The sequence below is a fragment of the Babylonia areolata genome, chromosome 11, assembly GCF_041734735.1.
Source record: "Babylonia areolata isolate BAREFJ2019XMU chromosome 11, ASM4173473v1, whole genome shotgun sequence".
NCBI lineage: Eukaryota > Metazoa > Mollusca > Gastropoda > Neogastropoda > Buccinidae > Babylonia > Babylonia areolata.
Genome location: NC_134886.1, coordinates 44791354 through 44803276, shown reverse-complemented (window position 1 = coordinate 44803276; position 11923 = coordinate 44791354). Strand labels below are relative to the sequence as shown.

Here is an 11923-nt window from a genome sequence, read left to right as displayed (position 1 = left end):
TATATATATATAATGGAATCCTGTCACATGGTGAAATCCAGGGAGACAGATGTTCACAATTAGTGGGGTCCACTATTCAAAGAACATGGCCATGTTGTCATCCTTCCTTATCTCATGCTCACGTGTTCAATCATGTATCATAAGTAGCAGCCATTATTAGCACACGTGTTCATTTTTCCTGTATTATTTTAAAATTATTCCATCAATCTTTCATGTTACATACATTACATATCTCCCACCTTCTCAGCTAGAGGAGATGGTATGTTTGCAACCAAGACGGTTGCAAACTGCCTGCAGGTTCTCACACTGCATTGTTGGGTCACATGTGCAGTACGTGTTGCACTGCACACTGAATATACTGCACTCCCATTAATATTGATAACTCCTTGTGGACAGTTTTACTCCAGGACTGTGACAATACAGACTTGGTTATGGCTGAATGGCAGGAGGATTTCGTTAGATGGACACCTCAGGTAGGTGGTGAGTTGAACAACCTATTGGTAATCTGCCCTTAAGGTCAAGTTGTTTGTGGCTGTGGTCTTTTGGATGCCTCAGTCGCTGCGATGGAAATCAGGATTTGGGGGAACAGTTTCTGAGCACACATGGGGCAGCAAAACTAAACTATACTGAAAAGAATGAGTCAGTCAGCCAGAACTGTGTGTTTACATTCACCAAACTGAAAGCATCCAATCTGTTTTGCTGCCAGGATGCTGGTTGGTGTCATTTGCAGCATCCCAAAACTCCACAGTGTGTGACAATCAGCCAAAAGCAGCGAAAGAGAAAAAGAAGAGCTTTCCTTGAGGAATGAAGAGCTTTTCATAATATGTTTTGTGGGTTGTTTTTTTTGTTGTTGTTGTTGTTTATCAGAAACCAAGTTCACTGTAATTTTTTTTTCCAATATGTATTTATTTGTTTCCAATATTCATTGCATCCTGTTTATACCAGCACAATCCATGATTTGTGGCTATGTCAGTTTTCAGTCTTCAACCAACAACAGGAAGAGAAAAAAAATAAAGAGCATGTTTTATGTCAATGATAAAACTTATGGTCCTTTCTTTGAAACATAATTATGCTTTTATGTTGCTTAGTTGGAGTAAATAAAATGTCTTTCATCCCGACATTTCAACCATGTGTGTATATATGAGTCAAAACACGCCTGCATTTATGAATATATACTTGCAGAGATAATAGAGAGATTGTCTGTGTCTGTTGTTGGTGAAAGGAGACGGTTGGGAAGGGGGGGGGGGGGGAAGGGGTGTGAGGTTGGGGGGATAGCATTGCACCTTTTTTTGTTTTGTTTTTAACTGAACAGTGATGCCTTTTTATGATCAGATTTCAATTTAATTTCTTTTTTTGAAGTTTCTGACATGCTGGATTTACTCAAGTGCATTGGTTTAGACATTCATATGAATTCAGTTTATTGTTAGCAAGCATCCTAGTCACTTTTTAACCACTTGCGATTTCGACTTGAACTTTTAAAAGTCTGCTGTAAATACTTAATAATAGTTTCACAAAATGTTTGTGTGCATGTATGTGTGTGTGTATGTGTGCGTGCACGTGCTTGCATGTGTGTTACTGACGTGTGCATGCAAGTGTGTGTGTGTGTGTGAGATCTGAAATAACTCACTCTTGTCATTTGTATTATGTCAGTATTACCTTTTAACAGTTCTTTGCAGTTTTTCCTTATGCATTTCAACGGGCTATATACTCACTGTTTTTGCATATTATTTATGCTGGTAGTTGATCATGTGCAATGTAGGTTTTTTTTTCTTCCCGGAGAATGTGTGATTTTACAACAATAAATATAAAGAAAAAAGCTATGAAAGTTGTCATGTGGTAATTATGACTGAGTGTGTTTGTTTGTGGTTGACTTTATTGTCCAGGTGCAGTATGTAGTTGTCTGGAACAGTTGGTTTGACAAGCCTTCAGCTTGTGTGCTCTTGGACCTGCTTGCCTAGTAATAATGACAATGATCACAGTAATGTTGATAAAATTTTAACCGTGTTATTTAGAACCGAGTGGTATATATTATAAAAAGGGGACAGTACAAAAGAACTGAATTACTGAACAGAAACTGAATGGATAGTAAAGATCCACGCACAGGCCAGGAACATGTAGAGGCCAGTCACAATAGGGTTTTTCTATTGTTTTCTTTACAATAGTCATGAGAAGATAAGAAGAAGAGACAATGCAGTAGAATATCAGGCTGCTGACTCTGTGCGACACGCTCGATGTGAGCTTGAGAGCGGCACCTCGGCAAAAATGACCGGCTGGCGCGTAACAGCTTACAGTTCAAATTCGAATTTCAATAGCATTGCGCCACAAGAGTTACCTCCTCATGTCAATGGTTGGACACCGTCACCGCAGTGACACTGTCGTCTGCTTTACGGCATGTGCTGTGAGTTGAACTACGGTTAGTAGCCAGCTGATCACTTGGCTACAAAACACTAATACTACATGATAATAATAATAATAGTGAAACACTTCTAGCTTACACATTCGAGTGTTTCCATCCTTACTGAGATGCAAAATCAGATAGTTACCGTAATGTTTGTAACAATAATAATAATGAAACAGCACACTGCCTAATAATGATAATGATGCTGCTGATGATGATAAACATTAATACAGCACACTTGTAGACCACTTATTGCTTGTTACTGAGAACATACACTGATACAGAGGATAATATACAAAACGAAACAAAAACAAAAGAATCGATCAGTCCTTTTTCATTGCCACATTCCATCTTCTCCTCCACACCCAGCCACCACCTCGATCCTCATTTTACCACCCCACCCATGGGTCCCATTCCATCACCATCTCGTAACTCCCACACATACCACACTCCATCTCGCTGTCTACGATCGGCTTCGGATCCACTAGCTCTGTTTACGCATACCCAGATTCAAACACTCGACTGTTGCCCGCCGTTCTTCCTGTTTCGGGACCTTGCAACTGGAATGAACTTCCTCTTTCTCTTCGTCGGGTCTCCGCACTCAGCTCTTTCAAGTCTGGTCTTAAAACCCACCTCTTTCCAAAATAGCCTCCCTTCCCTGCCTCTTCCTTGTCTTCAGTTTTTCCAGTTTTAGAGTTATGCATGTGTGTGAATGACTGGTGCGAAAGCGCTTTGATTTGTCTCTGCACAAGATTCAGCGCTATATGAATATAATAATCATTTATTATTATACTCCATTCAATGACATCACACAGCATTATTATAGAAGTTTTGAAAGCAATAACCGTAGATTTATAAACATAAGAAATTCATCCAGATAATCCAAGGCACAAAACTTTGAACGGTAAGTGTCAAATGGTAGCAGACCAGATCGACAAAGTGGAAATGAATTGGGGAGGTAAACTGATTAATGGTATGCAGACCAGATGGACAAAGTCGGAATGAATTGGGGAGGTAAACTGATTAATGGTATGCAGACCAGATGGACAAAGTGGAAATGAATTGGGGAGGTAAACTGATTAATGGTATGCAGACCAGATGGACAAAGTGGAAATGAATTGGGGAGGTAAACTGATTAATGGTATGCAGACCAGATGGACAAAGTGGAAATGAATTGGGGAGGTAAACTGATTAATGGTATGCAGACCAGATGGACAAAGTGGAAATGAATTGGGGAGGTAAACTGATTAATGGTATGCAGACCAGATGGACAAAGTGGAAATGAATTGGGGAGGTAAACTGATTAATGGTATGCAGACCAGATGGACAAAGTCGAAATGAATTGGGGAGGTAAACTGATTAATGGTATGCAGACCAGATGGACAAAGTGGAAATGAATTGGGGAGGTAAACTGATTAATGGTATGCAGACCAGATGGACAAAGTCGAAATGAATTGGGGAGGTAAACTGATTAATGGTATGCAGACCAGATGGACAAAGTGGAAATGAATTGGGGAGGTAAACTGATTAATGGTATGCAGACCAGATGGACAAAGTCGAAATGAATTGGGGAGGTAAACTGATTAATGGTATGCAGACCAGATGGACAAAGTCGAAATGAATTGGGGAGGTAAACTGATTAATGGTATAAATGGAAACAGAATCAACGAGTCTGAAACATTTGTTTTCCTTCATAACAGCTGACTGTAGAGGACAAATTCAGGTATCTAAACAATTTGAAAACAAAACACGGATTTATTATCAGAAATTGTTTCTTACAGTCCAGTTAACTGACCGCAGAGGGCCAAAATATCAGGACTGCACAACTAAATAACATTCAACCGTGTTGAAAATAACAGTCACATGAACAAAAAAATCCAAACAGTTCGTGACATTACTTGAACCATTAAGCCACCTATAAGACTAAATCAAGTCTCTGCTGAGCCGGATTACTTCAAGGCTACACAAAAATACATACAAAGGCCAAATGACAGAAACATTCATTGACAAACAGGCCTACGCGAAACTCTGCAGAATGGACAACCAGTGTTAATCCCACGCTTTGCAATGTTCACAACCTAATCACCAGAGCAAAATTACATAATTATAGTACATCACAGACTGCGGAGAAAGGAAGAAAAAAAGGTTTTGCTTGAAAAACAGAAAAGGGAATGGAATGAGATCACACACACACACACACACACACTCACGCACACAACAGTGAAGGAAGAAAAGAAAAAGAAACAGAACAATTGAAAAGAAGACATTTCTTGCACAAAATTTCAGTGAAGGCGGAAATGCTGTGATAATAATTAAACGTGTCTATGTGCAGATGCTCGATCTTTCACTCCAAAGTGCAGTGAAATATTGCTTACATCCCCCGCTATGTCCTGATTGCCAGTTTGTAAAACAGTGTACGCATTTATAAATCATTGTTATTCAGTCATACACGTGAACTCAAAGGTCCTGGTTCGGGTTCCCAGCGGTATTCAGCGGGTACTGTCAACGTTCAGTGCAGGGGAAGTAACTAATCAAAGGGGAATGACTCTGGATATTGAGAGATGGGTGATCCCAATTTTACTTGTTTATGAAATGCGGAAGTGATTGACTTAAACTCAGTGGCGCTGGGAAGCATGTGCAAGCAGTAGACAAGTATACCTAGATTACAACTATGAAAGAGAGAAAAAGTGAATGGAAACAGACACGGGGAATCAGAATGGGTCATGACTGATGAGATGAACACAATGCGTTTGTTTGAACCTTTTCTTGTTTTGTTTTTTTTCCGGTTGGTTGGTTGGTTTGACTGTTTAAGAAAGCCTATGGATCTATGATATAGTTAGTTGTATTTGCCCACACTCTCTGGCACTGTGTGAGAGGGAGAGAGAAGATGGCGAGGGACAGAGCAAGAGAGATACAGAGAGTTCAAGAAACGCATTATTCTATGTTATCTTATTGTTTTTAAAGGTGAGTTTGAGGCTGAGCTGCGAAGCTGTGTTATTTCAGGTCCACCAGTTCTTGAGGCAAAACACTGAGAAATACTTTCCATAGGGCGTCGTGACTGTGATCGTGTCATCGCATATGGCACAAGGATCAGTATCTTTCATATACCGCAACTTCGTGTGCCACGGTGTGTTGTTCGTTCGTTCTTTAGTGTAACGTCTTTTCACTCTAAGTGATATTAGACGAGGGAAGGAAAAAAATCGAGTGGGAGGAGGGGGAGGGGAGATTACTGTGTACGCATACGAGTACGTGAAAGAGTGTGTGTGTGTGTGTGTGTGTGTGTGTGTGTGTGTGTGTGTGTGTGTGTGTGTGTGCGTGTGTGTGTGTGTGTGAAAATTATTGATTTAAGTTTTGTTTAAAAAATAAACAAAAAACATAACAATAATTATAACATATTTCTAATGAAAAACTAACAACTATAACAGCGAACCAATTGGACTATTTAACAAGGAGTTGAAAAAGTCATACATTAGCAATGGACTGCTGAAGATCGTCAACACTGAAGATGATTTCAGTTCAGGGATTTGAGACTTTAACATATCGCAAGTTGGTATATGATCGGCTGTTATGTGAGCACCACAGATGCAAGAAACATTACTGACATATTTTGTCCTAAAACAATTCATTTTCCATCTGCAGATTAGAGAAATGATTTGCCTCTTATGAAAATCATTATGGTAATGTTTTCCCATGAAACCATACATTTTCTTTATGTTTTTATGTAACTCCGAGTTACCGGTGTGTTTTTCTTCAAACTCTGTGTGTGTGTGTGTGTGTGTGTGTGTGTGTGTGTGTGTGTGTGTGCTTTCATGTGCACGCATGCGTGCGTGCGTGCATGTGCGCGCATGTGTGTGTGTGTGTGTGTGTGTGTGTGTGTGTGTGTGTGTGTGTGTGAATCAGAATCAGAATCAGAACTGTATTTATTAAGATTTTGTCATAAAAACAATATACGAAGGTTTTTAGACACAACAACAAATAATAAAACCAGTCAAACTAAGTTATGAGATGTGGGAGTTGTAACGCGATGTGTACTTTGAAATATTCGTGTGTAAATCATTGTATTTGTCCAGAATGCACAGGTTCGTATTTACACATGTAGCTGACTGTATCAGTATTGTGTGTATGTGCATACGTGAGTTCGCGTGTGTGTAGGGTGGAGAGATTGAGGGACGGGGCGGTGGGTGGGTGTGGGGCCCGTTGTTCATCGCCCTGAGCTGAATATGATCTTCGTGCTGATAGACATACGCTAGCTGAAATAACACACACACACACACACACACACACACACACACACACACACACACACACACACACACACACACACACACGAAGGTGAGATGTTACGGAATTCAAATGGTGACTGTCGCCACATCAGATGATCTGTGTGAAAGCGATAAGCCGATGCCTGTGAGACATATCTGACCGGCAAGGACACAGAGAGGGAGAGAGACAGAGACAGAGAGAGACAGAGAGTGAGACAGAGAGAGACAGAGAGTATATACACACAGGTCACATTTCCAATATTCAGTTGATTCCACTATATTTCTACCCTAGCTTTTTCCATCCCTCTCTTTTCCCGTAGCCGCCCCCCTCCTCCCCACCCCCCGTCTTTTTTTTTTTTTTTTTTTTAAATCTCTTAGTGAACAGACGTAAAATCGATTAATAGTAACAACAACAGCAACAATAACACACACACACACACACACACACACACACACACACACACACACACACATTTTATTTATGGCTTAGATACCTACACACCACTTACACTCTGCCTGTAAAGTATTCGTTCGTTCTTATTCATTCTTGGAAACCGCATACACTTCAATCCCTCTGAAACCTCCAGGGCTGGCAATTGTCCAAGAGAACCTTTGCGCTAAAAATAGAACAACGTCAAAAACAGTTTGGCTTCACCGTCACGGTTGGACAATGGAGAGAGAGAGAGACCGGTGAGGTTGTGGAGTTTAGGACCAGGAACGACAACTTGCGGCCGTCACCGCAATGTCTACCCGAGGAGTGGGGGTGGGTGGGCTATTTGGGTTCGAAGGTACTGTGATCATGGATTGCAGGGAGTGAGAGGAGGAAGGGTGTAGGAGAATCACCGAAAGGGGAAGAAGAAGAAGTGTGCAGGTGAGAAGGAAGAAGGCGGGGGGTTGGGGGTGGGCGTGGGGGGTGAGGGTGGAGGTACGACAGGGGCGCAGTTATGTGTACCTGTGCCGACTGGCAATCACCTGTGACAGACGATAGGCGAGTGTGTACACACACACAGTCGCTCCCTCAGACAGGTGAGAGAAGGAAGTATTGGTTCGTTGGCTTTGTTTACTGCTAAGTTTTATTTTCTGCGTTATTCTTATGTGCTTTGCATTCTATGTCGTGCTTGCTTGCTTGCTTACTTACTAACTTGCTTGTTTGCTTTCTTGTATGTCGATTTTTAATAATTCTCCCAACAAAACAGTAAGCGCAGTTAACTAAATAACCCTTCTGTTCTTAAAAAAAAAAAATGTTAAAAAAAACACAAAAATGCAACAACTGCATTTTAGTTTTGGCTGACTGGTTAGTTTGTGTTTATTTGCTTGTTTTAACTCACTCAGTATGGCCAGTCCTCTCTTCTCCTCTACACAGACTCCTCGTATGTCCAGTGGGTGTCTGAATGACCCAGTCTTTAGCTTCCGTCGTCGGAACTGTGGTATTCTTTGTCAACATTCACCTCTTCAGTATAAGAGTGTTCCGCTTGCAATATTTTGATGATCGTCATTGGGATGAAACGCTGTTAACGTGGTCTCTTTCGCCGTTCGTATGGAAAGAGTTGATGCGATTATTTGTTGTTGTTTGATAATATGTTTGTGTATTCATTTGTCTATTCATTTATTTGTTGTTGTTTTTATTGATTTATTTACGTATTTTATTTAACCCTCTACCGATTAGTCGTCGCCAATAAACAGTAGACATGTTTTAAATTGCCCATGTGTGTGTGTGTGCGTGCGTGTGTGTGTGTGTGTGTGTGTGTGTGTGTGTGTGTGTGTGTGAGGATATGCGTTGGGTATTCGTGCATAACCGTGTGTGTGTGTGTGTGTGTGTGTGTGTGTGTGTGTCTGTCTGTCTGTCTGTCTGTCTGTCTGTCTGTGTCTCTGTGTGTTGTTGTTATCAATGGTGTTCTCATCGGTGATGTCTTATTTTGTCTATTGATTTATTTATTTCTGCCGGTGATGATGTTTTAAAAAGATTTTTTTCTTCGTGTTATTTAATTGCTACTTTTTAACTCCCTTGTGTATGCATGTCAGAAACATCCTCTCCTCACAGACTGTCTGATGGTTCTAAACAGCTCCAGTCGCCTCATTTCACTGTGGTCCGCAAATCAAAACTAGACCCCATGAACACTGGTTTCCTAGTCGGGTCGGCGTATTACCACTCGATCATTTGCCATTTCTTCACAAAGATCGTTCAAGGGAAGAAGTTAGATGCCTTGAACATTAGACATCAATACATTCAAAATGTTCGGCATCTATAGCATGTTTAGAGTAAGAATCATTCGAAAGCTACGCTTAGGTTATTAATTCATATGAATGTATATGAATTCAACTGCATCTATGGTCGTAAGGCAACGAGACCTTTAACGTGAATCTTTTTTAAGGTCCACAGATCAGTTTATCAACAGTCAAACCCGAATACAGCAGACTTCCAAAGCCTTGAACTTTAAACCGATAGGCGCAATAGCTGAGTAGTTAAAGCCTTGGATTTTCAATCTGAGGGTCCCGGGTTCGAATCTCGGTAACGGCACCTAGTGGGTAAAGGGTGGAGATTTTTCCCATACCCCAGGTCAACGTATGTGCCTGAACCCCCTTCGTGTATATACGCAAGCAGAAGATCAAATACGCACGTTAAAGATCCTGCAATTCATGTCAGCGTTCGGTGGGTTATGGAAACAAGAACATACTCAGCATGCACACACACACCCCCTCGAAAATGGAGTATGGCTGCCTACATGGCAGGGTAAAGTCAGTCATACACGTAAAAGCCCACTCGTGTACATACGAGTGAACGTGGGAGTTGCAGCACACGAACAAAGAAGAAGAAGAAAAAGAAGAACCTTTAACCAAAACAGTTGGGTTTTTTTAATGAAAATAAAATGTCTGGAAAGCGTGCTTATTGTATCTGAAATGCTTTCACATTCATTTCAGGCTCACAGGAATCCAGCCAGGTTGACGCTGACCACCGACTCGACCCCAACATCCTTACTCTTCGAGAAGTGGAGTGTAGCCGTGGAGCTGGCTGTGTCTTCACAATGTGTCGTCACATCCTGGCCGCACCCCTGCCGCTGCTGCCTATGACTTTGGTGGGTGTCCTGACTGTTGTCATCATCACCCCGCCGCCTGGGGCTGGGGGGGATATGTTCACCTCCACCCAGAAAATTGTGGACATGGCAGCCATGGAAGCCACTCTGCTCGACAGCCTGAGCGAATACATCGACAGTGAACACGACACCCTTAGAAAACTATCACAGTCAGTGATCTTTTTTTTAATTAATAAGCTTGTGTCTTTTTTTGCATATAGGTTTTGCTTGTTAATGTTAGTGTTAATGATTTGGGGGATTTCGTTGATATCCTTCTCTGTCTTCGTAGTCTCTGGGGGTTTTTCTGTTCATGTCTCTTTGTCTCTGTGTCTGTCTGTCTGTGTCTGTCTGTCTGTCTGTCTGTTTTTTCTTCTATTTTTACACCCCTTCCCCACTCCATCAGTGAGAAATCGAGCATGTGTTTGTATATTTATCATGAAATATGATTATTTGCTTGTCCACATCTCTCTCTGTGTCTCTCTGTCTATTTCTCTGTCTCTGTCTCTCTGTCTGTCTGTCCGTCTTTCTGTCTCCGTCTCTATCTATCTAGCCAGCTAACTATAGCTATCTAGGACGTGTTCAACAGTTCACCTACCGGATTATTTATCATCGGCCTTGAAGTACCCCAACAGAATATCCTCTCAAGGGTAGCAAAGACAACATGTTGAAGTCGAATCTTTCCGTGTGTATTACATTTTCATTTCTTTTGCTTTTGTCCCCTCCGTTCGTACTTTTATTTCCTTGCTCTCCTTCACTGATACGTATTTACGTATTGACGTATTTACATGTCTGTTTATCTGCCTGCCTGTCTGAATATCTTGCTGTCTGTTTCTCTGTCAGTCTCATTGTTTATCTATCTATCAGTCTGTCTGTCGTTCTTTCCTTCTTTCTTCTTCCAATCTACTGTATACGCCACGGTATTTATTCATTGATCATTGAAAATAGATATAGTATTACATATCATTTGGTTAGTTAGTTAGTTAGTTAGTTAGCAACAAAAATCCGCTACTTCATGTACCGTTTAACCGACAAAGTCATAAACACATGGATGTTGGAGATATAGGCATTTAGTTTGTGACAAAAATCGGAAGAGAGGGGAAGACAGAGAAAGAGATAGAGGAAAAGACAGAGACAGACAGACAGACAGACAGAGAAAGAGAGAGAGAGAGAGAGAGAGAGAGAGAGAGAGAGAGAGAGAGAGAGAGAGAGAGAGCAATAAACGTAAGTCTATCGGCGTTCTCAATCGCATGGAGACAACACATTGTGACCCCAGCCAAGTGGGGTTTTTTGTTTGTTTGTTTGTTTGTTTGTTGTTTTCGTTTTTTCCCTCTATTTCTGGAAACTTCCGGGTTCGATCTTTTGTTCAGGCTACTGTTTTCTTCTTCGTCTTCTTCTTCTTCTTCTTCTTTGTGGTGGGGAGAGAGAGGGAGGATGTCGGATGGGGGGAGTGTGAGGTTGGTGTGAGGGTCACCCAATCTGGGGTCTGGGCTTACATTCAGTCATGAAAGAAGTGTATTAGCTGCACTAAGTTTGCGTAGCGTGTAGAGGTTTGCTGAGTCTACGCTAAAATTTCCATCGACTTGAGACGATTTTTAGCTCAATTCAAATCAAACTAAACATAGCGTTACCAAGATCGGCTCATGGAACGCAGACAGTCCGATCGAATAGTCTTACAGCAGTTCTTAAAAGAAGCAAAGTCAACCCAGTGCTGCAAGGAATGTCCAGTTCCATAGACGTTAGGACAAATCTTAAAAAAGCACACACAAAAAAAAAGCAAAAAAAGAAAAAAGAAAAGAAAAAAAAGCAAACTTAGTGCGGTTAAAGAGCTTAAAGAGTGTTCATGTTATCCACATAAATCCGTAGACTCTAGGTAAAACTTAAGTAAAAAGAAAAACAAAACAAAAACAAACAGACAAACAAACAAAAACAAAACAAACAATCAAACAAACAAACAAAAAAACAGAAAAATAGCGCTGCAAACATCGCCAACACAACCAAGCCCAGTTCCGGATTTTAGTCCTATATATATATATATATAATAATGGATACTTATATAGCACACTATCCAGAAATCTGCTCTAGGTGCTTTACAAAAACGCTTTTGTTAACATAATACATCATATCTATGTTACATACACACACCAAAATGTGACTACACACACACACACACACACACACACACACACACACAC

The 11923-nt window shown here is 40.9% G+C and overlaps 1 protein-coding gene across 1 annotated transcript in view; it reads left to right on the top strand.

Moving 5' to 3' along the window:
• The first annotated feature begins 5287 nt into the window (after window positions 1-5287).
• Window positions 5288-11923, top strand: part of LOC143287425 (prolyl 4-hydroxylase subunit alpha-3-like) — a 38607-nt gene continuing 31971 nt past the window's right edge. Inside the window, exons 1-2 of the mRNA XM_076595412.1 lie at window positions 5288-5362; window positions 9580-9901. Of these exons, the coding sequence (XP_076451527.1) occupies window positions 9684-9901 (218 nt within the window). The 5' untranslated portion in view covers window positions 5288-5362; window positions 9580-9683. The remainder of the gene's footprint in view (window positions 5363-9579; window positions 9902-11923) is intronic.